Here is a 27438-nt window from a genome sequence, read left to right on the forward strand (position 1 = left end):
TTCATCCACCACTATCCCACGCCCTGGAGATTCATCAGACACTATAATTGGTACAGGAACATTTTAGTGAAGCCCACAATATTATTCATAGCATGCCATACATTGCTTCTCTCTCAAAAATCTCTCTTTTCCCATGACTGAACAGGATCTGCAAGCTGTTTGTTAAAGGGAAACGTTCTGGACCTTGCATTCTCAACGAGTAAACATTATCTAAAAGATAGGAGAAGCATAATGGAGGTAAAAATGGACCAAAATTAACGGTTATTGGCATGAGTTGTTGCAGCGAATATCTCCTACTAATGGGCAATATCTTAAAACCCTTAACAGCAGTTACAATGCAATAGCCCTGGGCTGTTATAACTGTATAAACCTGATTTAAAATCATTCTTTCAATTTAACACTAGAGGAGAAAAAGAACCATATATTTTAAGAACAAAAAACAATAAATTATATAAAGGTAAAAGCGACAGCTTAGAATACCCTCCCCCAACTCCATGGCCGAGACCCACCAAGCCAAGAGCTTCTCTTGAAATTAGCATATAACATCATCATCAAATAGGAGAGAAGCTTAAGAGAATAATTTCCTAAAAATACAGAAACCAATGAAGAGAGTAACCAGTGAAGCAACCATTCCAAGCCTTAAAGCCAATAATTTAATGCTTTAACTAGCATTCGAGCTTGCACCCGCAACTGGTCTCAACATAGCATGAGAGAGAGAGGGGTTCTGAGGGGTGGAAGTAGGTGCTGATGATGGGGAGGCTGAAGGGTGTATTGCAGATAGAGGCATGCGGGGCCCGATGGTGCCTGGTCCAAAACCAAACATTTGCTGACGAGGCATGAAAGACATGGTTTGATGGCTCACTTGTTGATTATAGGAAGGCATGAGATTTTGTTGTGAAGTCGAAGTTGTCATCACAATAGGCCTGTTGTTATTAGTTGAGGTGGTCGTTGAATCGGGTGTGGAGAAGCGGCTTGATACAATGCGATCGCGTTCTGATGCAATCCTTTGCCTGTGTCTCTCTGTTTGCTCGCACTCCCTCATGAGCAAGGCCTCTGTCTCTGCAATTTGCTTCAATTTTAGCTCAACTTTCCTTAGCTGCATTGATAGCACGATAGATTTAGTTACGAAGGCCATGGGATCCTTTACAAAACAGACAAAAAAGCATGAAAGACGTACACAAGTTCAAGACCAGAAATCAATTGGAAGGCACTAATTGTTGAAACCATGTGGTTGAGAACTCAAGCCCATGTTATTAACCAAAAAGAAACTAGAGTAGCAGCTAATACTTTTTATTAATTTGCCAAAGTGTTGTATGGCAGCGCAAAGGAACCGGAGAAATTTAAATGACTTACAGTCTATCTTTGTAGCTGACTTGTTTTTTCTTTTTGTGCTGAGACTTTTTAACGTACCACCATAGAAAAACATAATGCCTTATGATTAACGCAACTACAACCAATATAAATAATAAACAAAGAATTGAGCCACAGAGAGGAGAAATTCAAACTCTGTTTAGTTTAAGAACATATTATCAGCTTTGGAAGTTAAACTATGCGAGAATATGTCGTATGAACAATGTTTCTAATCTAATCAAATGGAAATTCTCTTGCTACAATCCGCGCATACAATCAACACATAAGCATTTGCTAGGCTCATATTGTCCTCCACAGCCTTCAAGAAACCTGATAAATTTCACTTCGTTGAACCAGTCTTATCAGAACTGGACCAGTCACCGAAATGATGTGGGATCATGCCAACTGACAACACTAGTCTGGCCAGCTCACAGAATGGTTGGACTAGATTCATAAAAAATAAAGAAAACTAGGAAATATAGCCCAAAGATATGAAATACACAAGTAAAACAACTTTGAACAACCTTGTATGGCTGATCAACTGGTTAAATCAGGCTGTCTGACGAGCCATAACAGGTCAAGCAATGGTCTTTGACCGGTATTTTAAATCTGGTATTTTCATTGGACCAGAGTACCAAATGGGCCAAGGCAATGCCAGTGGTCCAATCAGGCAAACCGGCCAGTCCAGTCCAGTCCAGTCTTCACAACTGTGGTTAACAGTCGATTAAATACAGAAGGAATACTAAGCGTAGAAACTATAATTTCAGGTTATACACTTAATTTAATTTGTTAAATATGATATACATAATTTAACTTTGATTTGTTAAATATGATATGTAAATTTCTCATTTTTGTTCTCTTGGTATGTTCAAAAGTAGCTACATACACGTTTTGCAGGCTTCTAGGGATCAAATGGTAAGTTCTATAGGTCTGAGCTCCATCCAAGGTTTCAAAAAATGCTAGGCGACCAGCCTGGCGACTAGAGCCCAGATGGGCACCCAAAACCTCAGGGCGCCCTGTCGTACATAATATATATATATATATATATATATATATATATATGTGTGTGTGTGTGTGTGTGTGTGTGTGTGCATATATTGGTGTCAATTTTGTAATTTATTGCATTTAAAAATATTATAACATACTTTTTTATATACAAACATATGAAATAGTGCATGTTGAGAATAAACTGGTTAAATTTTCAAAATGCAAACCATACAAAATTTAAAAAATACAAGTCTAATAGGCTATGTATTAGTAATAGTCTCCAACTCTCCACATTTCATAATAAGAGAAAAGTTTACGAAGCTTCATCGAACCACAAAAAATACTTTTCAACGTCAAAAATAGGTATAGGTAAGAGATTGAAGGATTATAGAAGTGTTCTTTTAACTTTGGGGGTTGAAATAACCCTCAACCTATTTAAACCTTTTTGGGGGTCAAAATTACCCCCTTGGCCCTTTTGGGTATCTTTAAAATAAAAAAAAAGGCCCATGTTCCTGGGCGCCTGCCCAGAACTGAGCGTTGGGAGCCCGCCTAGACGCCCACCCAGGTACAACCACCGAAAATGAGGCGTCTAGGTCTAGGCGTGCGGTCAGAGGTGTCTTGGGTGCCTAGGTGCCTGGAAGCCTCCATCTAGTTAAGAATCAAGGTGCTCTTGTGCACTTAACTAGGGTTCCATAGGTCCGAAGCAGTCCATATAATACTAGAACTAATCAATGAACTTCTTAAAAAATTGAAAATTTTATTTAAAAATGGAAGAAATCCAATTATTCTATAATGACTTTATATTTTTGTACACTAAGTGCAGTTTAAATTTTAATTAAAGTAATAAAAAAATTTCTTTGACCTAATATAACATTGGTTAGGAGGGGCAATTTGGTTCAAGTGTAAGGCGCTAAAAGGGCAAGGAAAAGATCCAAAAGGACATGGATAGAAGTAGTGAGAAGAAATATGATGGCTTATGGTCTGATTGAGGGTATGGCCTATTAATAGAGCAGAATGGCAGAATAGGATTCATGCAGCCGACTCCAAATACTTAGTATACGGCTCAGATGATAATGATAAAAATTTTAAAGAAATCGAAACTTTGTAAAAAATAAGAAAATTTAAATCATTATATAATATTCTAATTTTTGCAATCTTTGAGTTTAGTTTATGACTTTTTGTAATGTAAGAACAACCATGGCCATCTTTCTTCGTTCAATAACAATTATAAAGATAAGTATTAAGTTGAAACCCAAGGAAACTCACAACCTGTTAAAGAACCCAAAAGGGACAATATCATCTACCACCATTGGAGATTACATGTGAACAAAACATGCAACTAATATGTTATATAATACTTAAAAGTGTTAACTAATTATGCAAAATAACCATTACTTAGCATTAAATTGAAGCTCAAGGTTCGTACTCATAATCTATTAAAGAGGGCAACAGGGACAGTAGAATCCGCCACTAAGGGAATCTTGATCCCACATTTGTGGAAGCTCGGTCCAGTTTACTATAAATATGATGCAGAGGATTTTGAATCCCATCTAACACAGGACCTCAATGCCAAATAGGAAGGATCCGGAACTCAAAAAAAAAAATTTGAGAATAAGAACCCAAAATTTAAAAATTACAGAGAAACGAGGACCCCCCCGCCTGGAGTGCAAAAGAAAGCTTCTAGAGTGGGTTTGACCCCTTTGTTGAGAGATCCCAGTAACTTATGCTCAGCCTTCATATGGTCAAACCATGCTCAGTTCCATCCTCACCAACATAAATAGATTCCTAGTCCTACCAGAATGGAAAGAGCAATACGTAGGAACCCACTCCTACACTCTTTCCAAAGCGACTTCCAACCATCACAAGATCAATCATTTAGCAACTGCTGAACCAAGCTTCTTACAAACTAAACTTTGATAGCTGCTCACTAGGCAACCCGGGCCCTACTAGCTTCACTACGATCTTGAGAGACAACCAAGGCCTCAGGTTTCATTGGAGTAGTCAACACGGCCATGTCTGAAATCATTGCACAACTCAAGGTTTTAATAATGGGCCCTCGTCGTTGAAGAGAACCCCAAGAACGCCATACTGTGGGCCTCCAAAAGCACCCGATGCCCGTGGCAACTCATTCCTCCCTTTGACATAAAGGATATCTACAGCGAGATCAATGAACCTAAGTTGGAAGCCTCCACAGAAAGAGAAACTGCAGCTGACTGATCGACAACTAGGACTAGAGGGATGCCTGGAGCCTGAGCCAGAGTGAGTCATACCAAACAATGGTTCCACAACATCGAAGCCTGAGCAGTCCTCTTGGGTAACAATGCCACTTGATTTATGCCTCAAGGGATAAATAAGACAAGACGGTTTTGAGGTAGGCAAGTAGCTGACAGCTAATAGATCTGGTTGGAAAGGGAGCATGTCACATAGGGAAGAAGAGGCTGCGCAGGTCTAGCAGTGTTTACTGATATCTGTGGCATGCATGCATCCTTTACTGGTGAACATGGCCTCAAACAGGGTTGAGAGGATAACTTAGCCTGAGTTTCTGAACAGATATTGCTTTCTTCGGACTTCCACTCAAGTGGAATGCCCAGCATGGGAGCTTTGAACCGGTAAATAGAATATCGTTCTAAACCCAAAAAAAACTCACCAAGTCAACTTGATTAAGCTCCTTGCTCTGTTTTATAAATCCAAAACTCAGGTACGCCGAAGTTTAAAGAATACATAAGAATTTTTGTGATATATTATTACACAAATAGCACTCCAAAGTGGTAGCAAAGTCATTTTGACTTGGTACTAACCTTAGTTTTTCATGCATCTTCAAAAAATACATTGAAAACTCATCCGAGTTTTGCGAGCCTACACTTCATCTCAGCAATTCAATTTGGTTTTGGCAGGGGCTGACTTGAGCACTGAGTTCAAGTTTCTGAACACCGCTTTGAACATGAGTTAAGCAAATGCAAAGCCACAACCAGGTGCCAGAAGCCTGAGAACTCTGGCCATAGCCCCATGGACGCTCAATATTGCTGCTGCTAACTGTCGTTATAAGCTTTCAAGTCGTGTTTGGTCCATAGTCCATATTTTTCGGGAGGCCAATATGGTCGCCGATATTCTTGCCAAGAAGGCCACAACTTTCTCAGATGCCACTGTTTGGCGATCTAGACGCCGGATTTTCTTTCTCTTGTATTATTTCATGATATGGCACAACTGCCCTACTCTAGGGTCGTAAATTTATGAGCAGTATTTTCTTTTTTATTATTAATGAAAAACAGGTAGGGGGCCTTCTCCCCCACTGACTTACTCAAAAAAAAAAAAAAAAAGGACCAGTTGTTTCCATACAAGACCTAACAACTGGAAAGAGGGCCCCCAAAAAACAACATAACCCCTCAAACCAAATCCTAAGCAGGTCTTCCTTTCTGAAACACTTGACATGGGTACCCACCTTCCGTATCTTAGGGGCAGATGACGGACTAGGGTGCTGTCCAAAGAAATAGCCTACTGGAAACACCTGGAATCCACTTCAAGCTCTACTGCTGAATAGAGGAAGGAGACAATCTGCCTTAAATTCTTAGTATGTTAACAATTTTTATGACAGACAAGGTATGCATGCTTGCAAAGTTTTATTACAATCAAAGGGGGTAAGGAATCTAAAACTATCCTTCAGGCCCCTTGTTCTTCAAGGGCTGCTGACATATGTGGCATGTACATGATCAAAATCAAACAACAGAAAATCCTCTTTCTTGCCCATATTAACCAATCTGCCCTAACTAGTTTTGAATACTGGCCATGACATTGCAGATGATTTGTCCAAACCCAAGATCTTGCTAGCTTCATTGCTCTGATACATAGGTTGCTATCAGAGATAATGGGTTTGATAGATCAGAAAGAGACCCAGGAAGTAACTACGGCTCTCCCAAAAAACATTTTTCAAAAACAACAACTTGGAACCTCAATATGCAAAATTATAGAGAGATCAAACTCCAATATACTCGAAGCAATTTTTTTTAATCTAATTCTCAAGCAACCGTACCTTCTCAAATATAAACTCAAAATGTATCCAGATGCATGTGTGAAATGGTTCTAAAAAGAGAAATGTGCTAGCAAAAAGCGACCTTCAAGTTTCCAAAAAAACGTTGCAAGGCTAAAGAGTTCTAGGAAAATAGCATCCACGGCGGGTACAATAGTATTGAAATATGACATGAAATCAAAATCCTAATCAGTATATTTTGAAAAATAGGTCAAGAGAAACACGAGAATAATAGGTTACCAGCTATCTCCTTCTAAAACCCACTAAAAATTAAAAAGCCCTCCAACTTTGTACTTTGGTTTATGACAAGTTCAACTCAAGCACAAATCTGCTGGGCGACCCAGGTTTCTTTCAAGCAAGCCAGTCATATTTGCCTTTCCAGAAGGGCCCTAGAGCTCTTTCTAAAGATACTATATAGCCAAGATAAGCAACTGATACAACTTATCTCTTGCTAGATGAATCTAGTGGCACATCCTTCTCAAACCAAGTTGTATGAAGTATTGTTCAAAAACTCAAAACTCATCTGTCAACTTGGTCCTGGACAAAATCAAGTTTTCTATTTGAGAAAGTCTGACTTGTTCCTGGCCAAAACCAAGTTGTTTTGTGAACATGAATAGTTAAATCGGAAGAACTCGCCCGATTTTTTAATCAAAAAAATTATGCATTATAATATTAAATACCTAAGCATATGATGCTTCTGTACTAAAAAATAAAGTATGGTATATAACTAGTGAATGATCTGAATATCTAAAAACATACACAACATTTAAGATGATGTATCCCAAAAACAACATGCATATAATAACTAAATTAGATATATACAACATAGATTGTGAATCAAAAATATACAAATTTATGGTTCACATAGGATACTAAAATTCATATCCCTGTCCTACCTTTAGAAAACTGCAGAGTTGAATCCCATTGTCTGGTATTTATATTTGGGTATAGAATTAAACGTCATTTGAGTTCCTAGGCAACATTCTTTAACACATCTGGTAAATTCAAAAGATTAAGAGTTCATATGGTAAATCATAGTTACAAGGATCCAGATCTAATCAGATCTGGGATCTGGATCAGATTGCAGGATTGTGACCAGTAGAAAAATCCCTATAATAGGGATCATGGCCTGTAAACCTAAGAAATCTAGGGATCTCGATGGGAAGCACAATCCAAATTTAATTGGGATCAAATAATAAATTATATACGACTGAGATCCATCTAGTTTTATGTCAAAGCTCCTAATAGGACTTAACTAGTGTAGGAGCAGAAATATATATTACTATAATATTAAATACTATTATAACAAACCATACTGCTATACTCTAGTACAATGCTATGCTATATGCTGTATTGTACTATACTATTTAATTTAATGTATACAACTGTATGATATATCCAACATACTATATCGTATATAATATACTGTGCTATATCAAATTTCCTTATACTATACTACTATTCTATACTTTACTACTATACTAACTCCAATGCTATACTAACACTAAGGATCAAGATTCCAAAAATTAGGAATTGCGGAGGAGCAAGATCCCCTTCCCCGGAGGGCAGGACCAGGATTCCAAAGCGGAATCAACCCCTTGGTAGGTGGAACCCGGAAACTATGGTCAGGATTTGTTCATAACACCAGATGGCCTCTCTCTATCAATAACATATCTTAAACAACATTCGGCATCATAGCATTAATGCAAAGAAAACACAACCATTTGCAACATTAATTGTCAGAAAATGAACAAAAACAGATATGATTAACATAAAGAAATATTAAAAGCCATGAAAAAAGTAATAAACCATGCAATTATTCCACACTTGTATCATGTTTCAAAGAAATACAGATGTGATTCAGAACAACAGAACTCTGCCTAGAATAGCATATACAAGCACGACTGCTAAATATGGAGGGCCATAATAGCAAAATAAAATATCTAAATGCACTCCCCATGCGACATTGGTTAGTAAATAAACCTCAAGACTGTTTCATGATTCCATATTTTGTATGATATGCTATGGTATAAACCAAAAAATAGTTACACAAGAATGCAATGGCACTTCTTTTACCTGATTGTTTACAATGGATGCTGTCAGTCTTTGGACTTCACGTTCTTCATGGTCAGCAAATAACTTTGCTTTCATTGCTGCAGCAGATAGGCCAACCTTGACAGCAACTTTCAGCTTTTCAGAAGACGGACTACCAACTGATTCACTTTTACCAGACAAGCCTTGCATTGATTTGGAGTCATCTGCATCTATTCCATTATTCAACAGAACAGAAAACAAAATCTAAAGTAAAATCGAGAGTCCAAAACCACAACAAACCTTGTTGATGGATTATATTGGGATCATTCCCTCGAAATCCAGGATCCCGGCGATCACTCTCCAAACATTTCCTTCAACGATAGATAAATTCAATTTAGTTGCCTATTATATTGATTCAACTCAAAATTTAATCAGACAAATAATCAATATGTACGAGCATTCCGGACACAATTATAGATAGAAACAGCAAAGTGTTTTAGCAAGAATTACCCCAGTTCCTGTACTATGGCAAGAAGGAAAATTATACAGTGCACATCCTGTTATCGGATATAATAAACATGCAAGGCATCTACAGTCCATTTTCAAGATGGAGGGTAGGGATGATCTGTCATTCTGGATTCATGCCTGTCACCAGAATTACAGATACACTAAATGTGTATTATGTACCAGCAGAGGATGCCTATGCCATGGCTATATTGCAGAAATAAAGTTTGAATAGAAAGAACACAGACCCCACCTATCACCTTGGGCGGAAACTTCCATATTTAAGGGGGAACTATTAGCAACCGTGCAGTCATCTTCCTTGGACAGTTCAACTAATGCAGCATGTGCACAGGCTGCTGCAACTCGTGGACCTATGGCAGATGCCAAAAATGCAACCTGAAAAACTTATCCAAAAATCAAAAGTGATGCATATGAGCTCCATTTTTGCAATTCATATGGAGTAAAAAAGTAAAGTTAGAATTAAAAAGTGTGGTAGTGATATCCTGGATGACATAAAGAAGCAAATGACAGAATAATTCCTATGAATAACTTGCAATTGAACAATCAATCTAATGCCAATGTTCAAATAGAGCAACAAGTGACCAAAACAGTTCATGGAGCTCAATTGATCCACTGCTCACAATATTCATAAGTTCCTGACCTATATTCATAAACAATTTTCAATCGAGTTGCATACAATCCACGTTCATATGTTTTAGCGTCCCAGGAATTTTGTGAGCAAAAAGAATATCATGATTGGACCAATCTAATCAACAAAAAATATGCCAAATGATCTATCTCAGTATGTCACAAAGGTCTCAGATCTCATCAACTCATTCTCCACAGATGGAAAGTGGATATTACCTTGGATTAGCTAGAGGGGAGTAGCTCAAGTGGCCAGACCAAACGTAGACATAAGGAATGCTTCAATGTGATTTGATACTGTCTCACCAGGAAAAACTCAGAATGTAGAAGATGATGAACTCGGAGTGAATAGAACTTAAGGGAAAGGCCAACTACACACACGGGAAGTCGCAACATATAGCAACTTTCAGAAACCTTGAGACCATGCAGGAGATTATGTAATATATATACATATAGGCACGAGAGTATGCCTACCACATCAAGAGACTGAAACACCAAACAGTGCTGCACAACAAGATGTATCCAATCCCAACTCCATAAAAGATAGTAGAACAAAACCTCGTTGGACAATACCACAAGACATACTACCAAAGATCAATATCAAAGGCAGTATTATTTTACTTAAAAAAAAATTATGAATTAACTGTTTATATTTATGTGGATAAACGATGTACAATGGGTGGTAAATAATATATATGCCACCCCGGGTAAAAAAAATGGGTTGTGCATTTGTATTGTTGGGATTTGTGGCCTTTAAAGGCTGTGACAGCTTGTAAATACAATTATTGGTATTGATTTGTACACTTCATTGGGAGTGTACTGTGGCTGACTGACCTAGGGATGGGCGGTCTATGGCCTAGGTCATGTCCAAAAACTTTTCCCTTAGGCATAGGCAAGGGTTTATAGATGACCATCCCTTCTTAAGGTCAAAGATATGCCTAGCGACGTTGTTTGTAGGCTACCAGAGTTGTATGGTCTCCAATGTGCGGAGGTAGGCCTGTGAGAGCAAGGCCTTAACAAAACTTCCACACGGCATGTACATCCTATTGTGATATATACACATTTTACTTCCTCTTTTACTTTTCTTTCTTTTGGGGGGGGATGGGGGGGGGTAAGGTGGGACTTATAAAACACTTACTGGGACTTTATTAGTCAACTTTGAGGGGCCAATCATGAGCCCCTGCACTTGATTGTGGGGTTAGGGCCCCGTTGGGTTGGTTTGAGAAGACAGTTGTAGATTATGGATCCTAGCAGAGGTGGAGTGCCATGACAGTCACCTGTTATTTGCCCTATTTGGTACCAATCCACTTCTAAAAGGTACTTCGGTGTGTTTTATATTTCATAAGAACTCCAGAAATACTGATTTCAGCTAAAAGTGTGTTTTTTTTGGATATTTTCAGAATTTTAAAATGTCTTTATTTGTAATAAGAAAACCCCTAAAGGGTATTTCTGTAATTTTTTAATAAAGGGATTTGTAGAAATTATTTAGGTGGGCCCCATGTGAGGGGGGGGGGGGGCTAAGCACCTAGCCCCCACGTGTGGGTCCACATGGGAGTGTCACGTGGGGCCCACTAGGGCCACACCCCATTAAATGGACACATGGATTTAATTTTAAAAAAATGTTTTTCAAAATAAATTCCTAGAATTTATCCTAGAATATTTTTTATTTTTGTAGATCTATATAATCTTTGACCAAACTTAATTTATTTGAAATATTAATTCTCTCTTTGTGAGAAAAGGATTTCTAGATAATTCTAGGTGATAAGAATTAACTGGTCAAAGTTCTAGATAGATTAGAAGTGGATATGGATCAAATCTCAGAGGATAAAATCCCTAAATATTCATTCTATGTCATGACGGCTGATCTTATAGATGAATGGCTCAGATTAATTCTCTCTCACCTCATAAATTATCTAATTAATTTTAAATTATGTTGTGTGGAATGCCACCCCCCCTAAGTGTTGGGGTGGCACGCACCTACCTAGAGAAGTAGAGACCAAGCACAGCCCTAACTTTTGGTTTTAGGGGAGGTGCCATCATGACATGCCCCAAATGAAAAAGGTGCTTCATGAAACCCTAATTGCGACCCAAGCTCTCTTGTTCGATAAGTTTCAGATAAGGGTGTCCTAGAGTTGCTTCCCGGTTTGGATTTGTGGATTCGGTAAGATATACAATTTTAAAGTGCGTCATCGGTCAGGTGATCAAGTGTGGGGTATCATGAGCCCTAAGGGGTAAGTCTAGGCAAAAGTCAGCAAGTTTTTCCTCAGTTTTTGAATTTATTTTTGTTGTTCTTGTCTTATTTTGCTTCCTAAAGTTGTTAATTTATATTTGAGTTTCAATAAAGTTTATTTGGCTAAAATTTTAAAGATCGTAGAATGTAGCAGGTTTGATTTATTGCATTTGTGGCACATGTAAGTAGAATTTTATAGTAATCAATAGATAAAAGAAATAAAATTTTGTTATTTTATAGCCTGAAATTCTACATACCCACTGCTTTCATGTACATGCGATTAGTTTGTCAAAATTGTGCAGTCAAGGGGATCTGGAAATGTTGGGATTTGTCCAAATGCCCCTTCTATTCATAGAATCAGCCAGGGAACTCTCGCCATATGTGCTTGGTAGACACTTGGTCACATACCAAGGTCTTTGCTGCTAGCCTATGCCGTTCTTATGTGTATTGGGCTGCCAAGTCCTTGTGTGCACAAGGATGGGACATCTTGAGACTGCACAAACACACCTTTGTAAAGGTTTATCATCTCAAAAAACCTGGCACACCAAGGGAAGTAGCTAAATTTCTCAAATTATCTACAGTATGTATTGGACTTGTGAGTCATTTCCACTTTGGTATGTCGCAAAAGGAGGTCCTACATACCTGATGCAGGGAGAAAATAAAACCGGAATAATAAAACTAAAAAAAGAAAATGGTTGAGAGAATATAACCTCTCTCAAGGTCTGCAAAGGAATCCAACCCAAAACGATCTTTTCACAAGATCAAATTTACTCAATTCTCATTCTTTGATCCCTTTACAATGAAGGATATCTCCCCTTTAAATAAAAATATATAAACAAATAAAAAAAACTCATAAAAATAACCTCCTCCTTCTTAACCCCTTTTTTTTTATACAATTGTAAAAAATCTCTCTCTCTCTCTCTCTCTCTCTCTCTCTCTCTCTCTCTCTCTCTTGTACCACCTATATCTCTTCCTTATTTTCTCTCTCACGTTCTTCTAATCTGATCCACACCTTCCCCATATCTAAATCCCTTAAATTTCTCACCTCTTATTCAAATCTTATCTTCTTCTCAATCTCTTCTTCTCCCAACATGAGGCCCCATAAATCTCTAACTAAATCTCCTAAGTCCATGAAAATAGGACTTTCCCATCTTAAGCCGCTTTAATATAAGATAAATTTAAAAAGCAACTCACACCAAGATTTACCTTTTCTTAAAACTCACACCATTCCTTTCCTAAAAAGAAAAAATTCAAAAAATAATATAATTATAATTTGGAATTTTTTCTTTGTTTTTATCTGCATCATTCTCCAAGGGTTGGGAGAAACTCGATCTTGAGCTTGAAGTCAATCACCATCTACTAATTGGTGATGTAGTTCCACCATGTGCCTCGGCACTTTTTCTTCAAAAAAAAGTTGGAGCTCTGCATCTTACTTGATGCCGGGAGAAGTAATAATAAACCATATTTTTTGAATTTTTCCTTTTTAGAAATTAGGTGGCTTGAGTTTTTAGGAAAGGTAAATCTTGGTGTGAGTTGTATTTTAAGCTTATCTTATATTAAAGTGGTTTAAACTAGGAAAGTCCTATTTTCATGGACTTAGGAGATTTAGTATTTAGTTTAAGATTTAAGGGGCCTCGTGTTGGGAGAAGAAGAGATTGAGAAGAAAAGGAGATTTGAATAACAGTTGAGAGATTTAAAGGATTTAGATAAGGAAAAGATAAGAGATTGAAATATGGTAAAGGTGTGCATAGGAATGGAAGAAAGTGAAAGAAAATAGGGAAGAGATATTGGTGGTATGTGAGAGAGACAAGGAGATTATTTTTATGAGTTTTTTTTATTTGTTTATTTTTTCTTTCATCTAAGTGTATTTAAAGGGGCAAGGTCCATTTTTGTAAAGAGAAGAGAATGAGAATTGAGTAAAATTGATCATGTAAAAGATCTTTTTAAGATGGATTTCCTTAAAGACCTTGAGAGATGGTATATTCTCTCAAACTTTTATTTTCTTTTTAGTTTCTGGTTTATTATTATTTCTCCCTGCATCAATACCTCACTTACCCCACATGCATGACACTACAAACAGTGTCTGGAGAAGTGTTTTTGGGATTCCTACACATGCTTTGGGTGGGAATAGCAAATGCATGGCAAGAATAGCAACCCTCTTTTCTATATTGACAATGAAAATAAATAAATTCTAGCAATTACTAAATATTAAGGTAGTATCATTCAGCTAATTACTGGATTTCTTTCCCTAGCATAATCCCAATTTTGTAGCCACCCTCCTTCCATTGCCACCCAATAACATACGCCATGAACACACCCACATACCTACACAAATACCTTCAGTTGGCTAGCATTAAAAATTCCAGAACTGATTACTTTAGCCAACACAAAAATCATCCCACGTTTATGCACGTAAATTTTCTATAAATTACTTAATGACATCAATATTTTTTTCCTCTGACCTTCTATTTTATTTATTTAACATGCCTTTTTTAAAATATTTCCATTTATAAATCATCTGAACCAAAAAACTCACAGCGCTCAAGAAACTCAGTAAGCTTTACCCATGTAAGTTTTTAATTCAACTTTGATTGTTTTATATTAAACTACTCATCAACTACAAAAGTGAAAATTCTAATCAAGTATTGGACACTAGTTTCCAAAGCTCTTCCAAAGGAACCTTGTAGAATACTCTCAATGCAGGTGGTTTCCACTGCAGCTAGAATCTTAAACACCAGTGAAAACTAAGCAAGTAGCAAGCTCAAGAGGATAAAAAATGAAGCTTTTCATTTCCCAAGTGGCACAAGAATTAAAAATTCAACAAGCGGAACACGGAAAAACAATAACACCAATGCAATTTGAGAAAGTATACTATAATCTACTTTGTCCCAAAACCCACAAAAAAAGAAAAAAGAAAAGGACAAAAAAAAAAAAAGTATACCATAACTGCATGTATTGTGTATTCCTAGTCCATTTTGGCTATTGCCGTCTAACAAAAAATGATGGTTGGTGATAAAGAGAATGGGATCCACCAGAGAAGGATATGTGAGTATCACCCACATGGTGGGTCCCATTCAATCCTTTACCATAATTCATCATATCAGAGGGTGGTGATTCTGAAGAACATAATTTTCCAAAGTCTGTTGGTAGTTCCCCATTCAATTTATTGGCCAAGTAAAGTACCACACAAACAAAGATTCACTTACCAGGGCCATGACAGGATTGCCAGAATTTGCAAACAGGACTCTGTCTTCAGAATTTATTTCTTCACCTGACATGTACAATGGGAAAAGAAAGGTCCAACTAAGATCATTTGGCATATGACCAAAAGCTCATATATTTTTCGCTGGCTAAAGAAGGTCACATTCTTCAGATGCAAACTCACCAGCAGAATAACCATTAGCCATTGAATAAGGTTTGCCATGATCTGCTTCTTTGGAGTAATCTGAGGAAAAGACTGACTTTGGGAGCTCAATATCTTCAAGCAACCCATCTTCCATAGGCAAGCGAATAAATTGAAGAATACACTGTGCTTTCGACTTTGTGCCTACATGTTCCGCAATCTCATTCCAGTTATCATTGTAAATTTCCACTGCCTGGAGCAAAAGCAAAGTTTCATGATCTGTCCAGTTATCTCCATCAAAATCACAGAAATCTTTTGTGGAATCCATCCTCAAAAAATCTATACTTGAGCTGCCAGTAAGAAACTTTCCATCATGGAAGCAATCTGAGCAAAGTATCACATCAGCCTGGTCCATGAGAAGAAACCATCAACCAAGTGGAAAAACTGACAGGGACAGTTGACCAAAATATAAATATCAAGCAGAAAACCCACAGAACCATGTGATTAATTATTTTCTGTTTCCCACCATCATGCCAAATTGGAGAAGAGTGTAAAAAGGATTCACAAAAATAACTCAATATTTATTCATTTTGATGAGCTCAAAAACCCAAGGAGAGAAACATTAATCTATCTGAAAGTTAGAAATAGAGGATCAACAACAGTATTGTTTTATTAGTCCTTCAGTCGTCAAATGTTAATACAAGCCATATAAGAAATCGTGTCAATCATATGTTTCAGGCTATATTTGATGAGGTGGTGGTGGGAAAGGAAACAGGAAGGAACAAAATATGACAGCTACAAATGTAAAGTTGAAAACAGGCACAAATGTAATGTTGAATACATTGTCTGTGGATATCTGTGTCTCTTTTATTCTGATAGTCCAATAAACATTTTAGAAAATGAAACTTTATCTTAGTTCAACCATAGTAGCTAGAAAATGGAAATTTATCTTATATCAACCATACATGCCAGTTAAGTCATGCATTACCGTAATAAATTCTCATTTATAGTTAATGTTGACAACCAGCAATGTTTTGTAATTTCAGAATTGCCTGAGAAAAATGTATATTCAGCTTATGTAGGTGATCCAACTCCAACAACCCTGTTCTTGCTCATTATAACTTAATGGGAACTTACTGCCTATTCTCCCATTCAGGTTCTCATTCTAGAAAATGTTTCATCCATTAGAAATGAGTCTACATTCAACTAGTACCAAACAAAGCAAACATGCAGATATATAGACAGGGCAGAAACTATGATAAAAGGAAAGTCCCAAAATTAAAACGGAGATCATATCAAGTACCAAATGTAACTAGAAAGATGTCTGATTGTTTCCATGTTTACAGACAGAACATGGTCAAAAACGGCACAAAAGATCTTAAGCACATGATCAAAAAGGGCACAAAAGATCTTAAGTACCTCTTATGTAAAATGAATCCTGTGTGACCCACATAATGATAGAAGTGATTCTCCTTCCCTAATCAAGGGACAAGACCGAAAGCACATGAGAACTCTTGTACCAATCAAGTGATTACTGCCTCTTCAATAAATAGTTCACCAAATTTAGGGGGCTGAACCTTTCCCCAACTGTCTTTATCACTCTCAAGGTACGTAGGTTTGCTAAATTTAATTTATAGTCTACCACTCATAAACTAGATCCGATGCTTGATTTATCCCTCAACCCCGGACCACCTAGGGCCCCTTGTTGCCCACCTATACTCAACTTGTGTCAATCCAATGGAGGAAGGGCGCAGCATATGATAGTGATCTTTTGAGTAATACCAGGTTTGGAGCAATACCTAAGATCAGCAAACACTACCTTTGCAAGCCTAAATAACCCAAGTAGCAGAATGGTCAGATAAACATCACATTTCTCCTTATTGCAGTCATTGACACGTCAGAAACCTTCCCACGAAAAAGAGAGTGATTGAGAGAGAGAAGGGCATTTCGCCCAGCCATTTGTGACCCTAAATTTTTCCTAGATATTCCAAGGATGCATGGCCATTTGAAAAATAACACCCAACAGGAACTACAAAATAATGTCATGTTGCACCACTCATTGGGCACTCCACAAATCTTTGGCACATTTGCTTTGGCCGCAGTGGATAGAATCAAATAACATTTAAAAGCTAAAAAAAGACTGCCACATTTCTCTCCAGAGTGGTTATCCAAGAAAACCTTCTTTTAGATTAAGTACATTCAAACAAAACCCATTTGTTTGAACCTACAGTTGATATTCTTCCTCTAGATTATTTCCAACTAAAAAAATGTTAGCCATCCCAATTATGGTCTCATTATCAGCCCACAGAAGCAGTGTACATGATCGAAGGAAAATCTGTTAAAGAACATTGTGTGAGGCCTCCAAACAAGCCCTGAGTGTTACGCTTCATTAATAAAGAAAATCTACAATAGCATCCGCATCAACAATCTCTTTTAGTTCATCTGCCAAAGGGACAACTCCTTGCTGATTATCCCAGCAAAGGGACTTAGAATAGCTGTCTCCAATTATCCACCTTGAACCCATAATTATATGTTTTATATATCCCCAAAAACAATTTTCATGGTATGAGTTCTACACTTATATGTAACAGTTTTTTTTTAATTATAATTATAATAATAATAATTATTATTATGATTATTATTATCATTTGTTGTTGTTGTTGTTGTGTATGTAACTTGCACAAAATGAAAGGCTCTACCACGCCAAATTCATTATTATTATGCGGCCTCTGTGTATGTAACTTGTACAAAATGGAAGGCTCTAGCACGCCAAATTCAACACCTACAACTTTTAGCAACTTAGTCCATATTCCTCATTCCGAGAGCACATCAAACCACGAATCTTTCCACAGATCAGAACAAGAAAAGTTTAAAATGAGCTCTCAACTTGCATGAAAATACTGTGCTAGGAACTGCCATGGTTGACATTGTGTACACTGCTGATCTACAATGGAACATTCATGATAGGTATCACCCTACTGCATGCAAATAACCCTGTCCCAAATTTCATAGCTCATTATAACCACCTTCAGTCATTCGAAAATAGCAGAATACCTAAATATTTAGAAGAGGGGATCCAGAATGGAATGCACCCTTCATATAATAAAAACTCAAAACTCCCTTAGAAATTGTCAAAGTAGCTGCTCAAACAATGTTAACTTGAAACTAGAGGCAGAATGTGTTATACCTCAGATTAAGGTCCAAAATATCAAAAGGGGCATCAAGAGAGATAAAGACGCGACCCATAGGAAATATCGTAACTCAGAAAGGGCAGAAGGTGGCAATTTCTCATAACCAAGCCTTATTGGTAATTAAAACATATATAAAAAGGATAGTCTAAAGGCAAATAGACAACTAAAAATTATCTATGCAACTCCAAAATTTCTTCATGGTCATCAGTAATTCATCCCTGCAATCTCACACTCTTACCATGGGAAAGGCGGATAGCACTCAAACTCCCTCGCAAACAGCAACCATCAGTCACAACAAATTTCAAAACCTACCATTTCTCTTGATTCACCACGCAATGCATAGCAGTCACCCAAGTGCAAAGCCCAGAACCACCCTATAGGATTCAAATGAACCCAGACTCTCCAACCGATCAAGAAAAATATTATGTAGGAAACAAGAATATTATCAAGTCCCAGCCAAATAATTTTATCAAACACAATATTTCTCTATTCAAAGCATCTAAGAAATAACCATAAACCCCTAATAGAGTACCTCAAATGCATCATTCAATGAAGAATATGCAGCGCTTGAAATAGGAAAATAAATAAATAAATTTAGCATTTCCTACACAAGTAATAATTCATATGAATGTTGGGCGTTCATTAGATTGATCTAAAAGAAAAAACATGAAATTCTTAAGAATAATCTCAAATAATGTCACCTTCATTGCAATTCAATACTACCCAAGGCATAAGCAACAGGCACAAGCTGTTGTTTAAAGACAAAAAACATAAACACGACATGGGAGCCAAACACGAGTACCAATAGTTCGCAAAGACAAACCTCCTTTTGGGATTGATAGTAAATACGAGGGCAAGGCTGACCGCAACAACTGCAGCGATTCTCACTAAAACGCTCTCGTAGCCTCTGGTCTAGATCAGAAATCGCTCGCCCAGAACCCATGGATACTAAAGAAACATCTTCAGGCCTAAATCTGCTTTTAGGCTTGTCAAAAGAGATTAGGCCATCAATGGACCTAAGTGGGGCCAAAGATATATGAAGCTCCCCATTGTTGTCCTCTTGAAGAAGGGAACCTGGCCTTATAGAATGATGTACACTCTTCTTTGATGAGCTTGTAGCCCTGTAATTGATGATTCCCCAGTGATCTAAGAAGCGAAAAATTTTACTAAGGATGTTGATATCAACCTCAATTGATCCTTCACATTCATTTAGTGAGAGCATCTTCTCAGGATTCTCCATGTACTTAGCCACAATCTTATTCCTAATCTCCACATATCTCTCTTGAGTGAGATCACTAGACTTACCACTCAGAATGCCTGGAACCACGTGCCTCTCTAACCTGTGGAGCTTGGTGGGAGAAAACCATTCTGGAAAGAGAAACCAAAAAACACCCAAGAATCATTTGGTTACATTCTAATAATTCAGTGCACGGAAATTGGCATTTAAACAGGGAAAGAAGTAGACAAAGTCCTGCTATAATTAATGGAAAATATCTCAGTTTCCAAATGAGAAACAATTCATTCAGTAACCAACTTCATGAATTGCCCTGCAACATCCTAATATCTGTCAACAATTTTTTTGTTTTTTGTTTTTTTTTTTTGGGAGGCTGTTAATGTAGTCACCAGTTTTATTGTAAGAGTTAACAAAAAGATAAGCCTCCATCTTTAAAATTGTCATAATTCAAAACCATGTACCCATGTAATCTTTACCCTATATCATGTAATCTTATCTACTGTAACCACTTGATGGTAAACCCTATCCATTGTAATTTGTAAAGCTTATATATTGTAACCTTACAACCTCATCTATTTAATAAGAACTCTAAGCTACATACAACGTAACCTGAATACTTATCTCTAACATGGTATCAGAGCTAGGATTGATGCTCTGTTACTTACTTATGTTATCTCATTTGGTTTCTATTTCCATCACTATGGCTTCATAACTCAGGCAGCAACTCTTCCATTCCTTCATCCTTAATCAGGGTTAGCTTCAACTCATACATTAACTTCATATTGTGATGTTAGGTAGAAACAATTATCTGCAACTGAAATCTCAGATCATGCCTATTACGCATTAGCTAGGATATTCACAAAATCATCGATGGCTCCTATTCAGCCCCAACAAAGCTTCTTGACTGTAAAGAAGGACAAGAGAAGCAAGAGATCAATCTAGAAATATTGGCTTGGCTTCGAACCGACTCGACTGTTTTGAGCTGTAGTTCAAGTTGTTGGGAAAGAAGAAATGGACGTGCTCAACCGAATTCTCTCATCACACCTAAAGACTTGAAGAAAAACTGCAAGGGTGGACAATCAATGACCAATTATCTAAAGAGAACCAAATCTATTGCAGATGCACTTGCATTGGCACATGAGCCAGTTCCAAACGAAGACTTAGTCATGCACACACCCACCGCTTTGAGGAATGAATGTGAACGTTCTATTATTTCTAGCACTACAAGGTCAGATCTCCACGACTCTTCCCAACTTTCTAAAACACTTTCGAATCAAGAAAGGTGAAATACTTTGATATTTAGAAAGGCGGCTCGAAGAACTACATCAAAAGGTCCCTAATACCACTAATCAGTTTGTACGATGTAATCAAGTATGGGGACTGATTCATAATCTAATTCTAATGATACTAGACAAACTAATCCAACTATTTGTCAGATATGCACGAAATCATAACATACAGATCGCAATTGATATAATCAGTGAAACCAGATTTTTCTGTCTAACGATGTCCCCCAATTTTTTGTAGGAGTGAACTTATTGTCTCCATATGATGAAAGCTGGTACCCAGACATCAGCAAACCCACTCACCTGACGTCTGCCACTACCAGTTTACCATAACAATCTGATCATCAAGGCCAGGATCAAACCATAGTACGAAATGGAGTTGGACTTCCAATTTCAAGCGTCGGTAAGGTTTCTCCTCGCATACTTTTGAAATTAAAGAATGTTTTGCATGTTGCCGCCGTCATTTCTTTTGAGAATTTTACTATAGACAAGGGTTATTTCTTTATTTTCTCTCTATCGGGTTCTGTTATTAAGGACCAACAGATAGGGGTGACCCTACTAGAAGGATAGAGTAAAGGGATCATCCGGCTAGAATAAGTGGAGCACCCAAATGATCTCCAGACTAGATAGTAGATACAAAGCTTTTTTTGGTGGAAGGACTGGCACAACCAAATGGCACAGTTGGTTGGGTCCCCCCACCATAAGTATAGGATATTTGCAAAAAGTAAATGCCTATGATTTTCAGGTAATATGAGGATTTCTAAAAATTGTTATACTTGTTTCGCTGGAAAGATTGATATATTACCGTTTCATTATCTGTTTCATTTTCAACTACCCCATTAGAGTTATTGCATGTTGATTTGCGAGGACCTCCCCTCATACCTCATAATGGGCCTAGATATTAATTTTTGACTGTGGGTAAGTTTTCAAAATTTTCTTGGTCATTTCCTTTGGTTAGAAAAATCTGATGCACTTGAATATTTTGAATTCTATTAGTTGATAGAAAATCAGTTTCATTGCCAGATTAAATATTTTCCATGTGATGCGGGAAAAGAATTCACTAAATCACCATTTGCAAACTTTCTTCATAAGAATGGCACTTTTTGACATGTGTCCTGTCCACTTACATCTGAAAAAAATGGCCAAGTGGAGAGTAAACATCATCATGTAGTAGAAATTGGGATAGACTTGCTTGATCAAGCTCACACATCTAAAGATTTTTGGGTTGAGTCATCCTGGACCACGATTTGTTTTGTTAATCGTATTTCAAGTTTAGAATTGAATCGAAAATCTCAATTCGAAGTATCATCGCGAAAAAAAGCCAGATTATGATTCTCTCCAAGTTTTTGAAAGTACATGTTATGCTTACCTTGTTCCCAATTCCTCACGTAAATTAGATCCTCAAACAAAGGCCTCCGTTTTTATTGGCTACAAAACAAACCATCAAGGGTATCAATGTTTAGATCACCAAACATGCCAAGTATATATCCCTTGTCATGTGGTGTTTGATGAAACTCATTTTCTTCTTGCAAGACAACAGGGACCATACTTAGAAAATATTGCATCTCTTTGGATGTCAACTATGGAAAATATTTCTAATTTTCCAAATAACAGTCTTTCTCTTCAACCGCTTGCAGGGTCCAGGCTTACAAGGCCGGTTATTTTACCTCCTACATCTCGTACTTTAAACCTTTTTCTCTCATTGCCAAAATGTACCAACACCTTCGCCATCTTCACCCTATGTAAATCATATTCCTCCACCAACCTGCATGCTCTGTACATTACATGTCTCTTAGTGCCAAGACATACCCATTCCATCTCCAATCAACCTACTACCCCACCAGAAGAAGTTCAAGCCACTCCACCTTCTGTAGACCCAACACCTTCAAACCATACAGCTCCGGAATCTCACTCTGGCACTCCAAGAAAGGTTCTTCTAGGGATCTTTATTTTAAATTTTGGAATCTCAATCCCCATTTTAAAGATCCTATTTCCCACTATTAGGGATCTCGATAACCATGATAACAACCAAACTAATGAATTTGTTTATTCCTAGTTTATTTTTAATATAGTTGCATTGCTTGTTGGCTAAAAATACCTCTACTTTAAATAATATATATAATACAAGGCTACGTATACCCTTCAAGGTTGGGAGAAAGATCCCCTAAAGGCTGGGATCGAAATCCCTAAAATTTGGGAACCTCAATCCCTAACATATGCATTGCACTGATGCCGTTCCCAAACATGGGGATAGCCTTTCACAATCCCTTGCTCCCGATTCCCATCCCAACAACTATGATCAGCGGTTTATAGATCATGCTTTCCCCAACTTGTGTGTAAGCTCCACAAGGCTATTTACAATCTTAATTAAACAAGCCCAAAGGGCATAGTTTTAACATTTTAGCTCCTTTCTCTTCAATATTCATACACAATCAATCAAAATCCCCAATGTTCATCAGCATATTTCTCAAAGTACTCTTATTTTACAGCCATATGTTGATGATATCAATGTTACAAAAAATGCTAGGCAGCCCCTAAGCACCCGGCCCAGGGCACCCAATGTTGGATATAATGATATCCAAAATCACCCATATAAGAAAATCCCATATTATGTGGGATTGAGATTGATATTGATAAGTTTCCTAAAGGAAATAAAAATAAAAATAAAATAGGATTATTGGATATATCTCTTGGTTTTTGAGATATATGTAACATCTATAAGAAATTTCTATTTAATGTGGATTCCTAACCTTATATATATGAGATGAAAGAGCAAAGAATTGGTGTGCCTATTTGGGTCACCATATGGGAAGGTGGTTTCCTCTAGAGGGAGAGAGGCAAGGGCTTCCCAAGGCCTCCCCTTAGAGAGAAGAGAACTTCTTATGTACAGAAACATTGCAATGGTGCCTCCTGTAGACTCCTGTAGATTGAGAGGCTGGTTTCTTGTAGAGAAAAGGTTCCTATTGAGATTTTTGGTGATTTCCTCTTTTAGTTAGAGAGAACAATAGTTTATCGCTGCTCTCGCGTCTCTATCTGGTGTTCTTGATAATGGTTGCTAGAAGTAAAGAGAAAGAAGAGTGACATGTGGTGTCAATCGGGAGAGTGTTTTAAAAGGGTTTATTGGACTAGGTTTTCTCAAGGGTTAGAGAGGTAACTCCATGTCCCAAAATATATGATGTAACTTTCATAGGTAATATATGATGTAACTTTCATTGGTATAGTAGATTTCAATTTGTTGTGGCCGTTGATGTAGTCACATCTGTGATAAACTACGTAAATCATGGTGTTATTTTTCTGTTATTTCTTTCCTGCTTTATTTTTTCTTGCTTGTTGCTTGTTATATTTTTCTTGTACTTTATTTGCCAAAATCAACCAGTCGGGTTTAAAGCTTCCGCACACAACACCCAGCACCCACACAAGGGTGCCTAGGCAGCTGCCCAAAACCTAAGGTGACAAATTTTCAAAACTATGAATATATATATGCTCTCAAAACATATATAAAATCATTTATGATTCTGAGAAGTTTAGAACTTAGGATAGATTCTAATATAATTAATGGAAAAACATGAACTTTCTAGTGAGAATTTGACCAGAAAGTACTTGCATTTGATGACCTCAAGAGAGAGAAATGCATGAAGCATAAAACGCATAGGTATGATAGAATGCAGGAGAAAGAAAGAGAGAGAGCAAAACCACCACAATCAAACGCACAGAGAAAACAAGAACCCCAGCAACCAAACTCAGAGAAAAGAACAAAACCACCATAATAAATTGCAGAGAGAAGGAAGAAGAACCGAGATCAATTGCAGAGAAAACAAATAAAATACTAACCAGCATGCACGGGCAAGACGAGGAGACATTCCTTCTCCATTCCAGGCATTATAAGCCGCTTGATGACACCTTTCCCTTCAATAATTGTCGGCGAAGTGCAAACATAGGTGGAAGACTCTGGTTTCTCTTGATCAGGAGGAGTGAGAAAAGGACTATCACAAGGAATGCTTGATAACGTTTGCAATTGACCATGAGAGATGTTCTCCAAGAAGAAACCATGAGACCTGGTTTTCTCCTCCCTAAAATCATGGGAAAAAACCGCCCTTTCTGCACATATTAGGGCCAAAACAGAGGGATGGGGTCTCGCCAATTTTTGCTCAAAAACCACAGGAAAGTCCAAGATTTGGACCCCATTTCCATTCGAGGTCTCGATGGGCTCGCCAGAATCCGAAGCCATTATTGGAGAGTCATCATCTTTGGCTTGTTTCTCAGGAAGAGCAGAGGAATCTTCGTCGTCCGAGAAGCTTCTGCCATTGCTGTTCTCCCTCCTCCTCTTCAACTTGATCCTAATTCCTGTAGCAAAAGTCACTCAAAGATTTTACCGCAACAAACGCACAACCAAAAAATTACAGGATAGAGAGAGAGAGAGAGAGAGAGAGTGAGAGAGAGAGGATTTACCTGGAGGAATAGAAGGGGAAGCCGACATAGGGGGAAAGAGAGAATTAGTAGGTATTGCAGTGGGCGAGAGAGAGGGAAGACATGGTATAGAAAGAGAGAGGGGGGAAAGAGAGAGGGGGGAAAGAGAGAGAGAGAGAGGAGAGAGGATTTTAAGGGTATTCTAGAGAGAGATAGAGGATTTTAAGGGTATTCTAGAGAGAGAGAGAGAGAGAGAGGGGGGTAATTAGTGCCCCAGATGGAGAGGTCCTTCGAGGATGAGAGGGAGGGGGAAATCGAAGAGAGAGAAAGGTCAGTCGAGGCTTAAAGGAGTTTCAGCGGAGAGAGTGGGTGTGGTGTCGGAGAGAGAGAAAGCAGTTGCAAATATCGAAGAGAGAGAAGGCGAGAGGAATAGATAGAGATCGAAGAGAGCCGATGATGGCCCCAAATAAGTTTTTGGGAAGTCGCAAACATCCCCCAAGATGCCTTCTTACTCAACATCCCCCCACCCACTTTTTTATCACTCACTGAACTCAATATTGTTTTGTATAGCATTTGCCCCATTCAACAAATGAAAGTCAACTTAAATGAAGATAAAAATATCCTTTCCCTTAAGTAAGGTCTACGCCCATTAAGAATGGGGTTGAGGTCGCGATAGTAGCACTATTTGAGCCGCAACTATCCGTTTAAGTTTCAATTCCCATTGACACAATCAAAAGCCGTTAATTATTTAAAAAAATGGGTAGGGACCTATATTTCCCACCAATCTGTAAAAAAAAAAAAAAATCTACGCCCATATCTATCTCTCTTAGCACCCACGAAACTCTTCTCTCTTTGTTCCCAACCCTAACACAACTCTCCCTATCTATCTCCAAACCAGCCCAAAAAAGTTCGCTCCCTATCTATCTCCAAACTAGCCCCAAAAGGTTGAGCCCAGTACAGGTAATCTATCTCCAAACCGGCTCCAAAAAGTTGAGCCCACTGCAGGCCGCCAAAAGTCACTGTAAAATCCGATACACAATTTATTGCTTGACGCATTCGGTCCAACGATTCTCGATGCCAAGCCAGCACTTTTGTGCACCGGTTTGGTACGTTTTCTTATTGGGTCATTTTCGGTCCGACATTGGTTATGTGACAGACCGATGTTGTATCATTGGGTTGAGGTCCGGCAAAAATATTTGTCGATTCGTTTTTCGTGATTTAACAGGAAATGTGAGGCTAAGTTAGTTTTAAGATAAAAAGTAGTGATTCAAGAAGTAGTTGGGGGAAAAGATGCATAAAAAGTTGAGCCACCAGTCGGGGAGAGGGGGATGGTAAGTAATTTTTTCTAATTTTTACAACTTCTGACCACTCTCTTGCAAATTTGTACAACCTTAATGATTGTTTAATGTCTATTTGAGGAGACGGTTACATCTGACCCTTAAGGGAGTCTTCTTTTTTTTTTTTACTCCAAAATTTGCATATGCCCTTATCATTATTCGATAAAACAACTCTAAGGAAGGAAAATTTAATTTTGAATTCTTAAATTCTTAGATCTTAATGTCTTACAAAATTGATAAGCACACTTCTAACTCTCAAGCCTTTTTGTACACTGTATATGGTTTAGTATGGAATGAGCCTAAAATTGGTAAGCCATTGTGCATAATGGATGGATGTTATAACATCCATAGCCACTGGGCATGGCGCATGGACACGCGTAAACCATGCAAATTATAGAACCCCTTCTAAGACATGCGTACACCATGCAAATTATAGAACCCTTCTAAGATGCCAGACGCGAGGTCATGCCCAATGAAATCATCATCGTCAAAACCTTTTTTCAACCGTGCCCCCATAAAATCTAAACCAAATTCAAAGGTCTTGTCTAAAAACTTTAATATGACAAATATAGTGTTTGAGGGAATGGGGTTGGGGGATGCCTCAAACATAACTCCCATCCTCCATTCCCACCCTGCCTTATTTTGATTGTTTAAGTTTGATATACTTTGATCGTTTAAGCTTGATACCTTATACAAATCACACCTTTTATAAATAGGTTGAAGTAGTGACACTGTGTGTTTACAATTTGGTAAAAAAAAGGTTAACACCTTAAATTGTAGAATTAAGTTGCACCTAAAAAATCCGATGCACTTTGTATGTGTACTCTAAAACTGTGCCTTAATGTCATAGTTTAAGATTGATACCT

At 37.7% G+C, this 27438-nt stretch overlaps 1 protein-coding gene across 4 annotated transcripts; it reads right to left on the reverse strand.

The window, feature by feature from the left end:
• Positions 1 to 424: 424 nt before the first annotated feature.
• On the reverse strand, positions 425 to 26456 carry SWI3C (SWITCH/sucrose nonfermenting 3C). Of its 4 annotated transcripts, none has more exons than XR_016044641.1 (9): positions 25278 to 26456; positions 24660 to 25172; positions 19132 to 19676; positions 15160 to 15523; positions 14981 to 15045; positions 9160 to 9295; positions 8696 to 8766; positions 8438 to 8619; positions 425 to 1096 (listed from the first exon to the last, which is right to left on the reverse strand). XR_016044641.1 is itself a non-coding variant. In XM_006841977.4 (9 exons), the coding sequence occupies exons 1-9, from the start codon at positions 25303 to 25305 to the stop codon at positions 662 to 664; spliced, it is 2346 nt and encodes a 781-aa protein (XP_006842040.1). In that variant the 5' UTR covers positions 25306 to 26456; the 3' UTR covers positions 425 to 661. The 4 variants fall into 4 exon arrangements, 2 of the variants coding, with proteins under 2 accessions (XP_006842040.1, XP_088708262.1); XR_016044642.1 differs by having other exon boundaries at positions 8438 to 8625; XM_006841977.4 differs by having other exon boundaries at positions 9153 to 9295.
• Between the last annotated feature and the right edge of the window lie 982 nt (positions 26457 to 27438).

This window comes from Amborella trichopoda, chromosome 11 (genome assembly GCF_054954075.1).
Source record: "Amborella trichopoda isolate Santa Cruz 75 chromosome 11, AtrichopodaSantaCruz75HAP2 v2.0, whole genome shotgun sequence".
NCBI classification, from domain to species: domain Eukaryota; kingdom Viridiplantae; phylum Streptophyta; class Magnoliopsida; order Amborellales; family Amborellaceae; genus Amborella; species Amborella trichopoda.

Coding starts and splice junctions, on each gene's coding strand:
- SWI3C (XM_088852136.1), bottom strand. CDS start 25,305: ATGTCGGCTTCCCCTTCTATTCCTCCAG. Junction 15,046..15,159: donor GGCTAATGGTTATTCTGCTG/GTGAGTTTGCAT, acceptor TGTACATGTCAG/GTGAAGAAATAAATTCTGAA. Junction 8,767..9,152: donor GTTTCCGCCCAAGGTGATAG/GTGGGGTCTGTG, acceptor CTATCGTTGAAG/GAAATGTTTGGAGAGTGATC.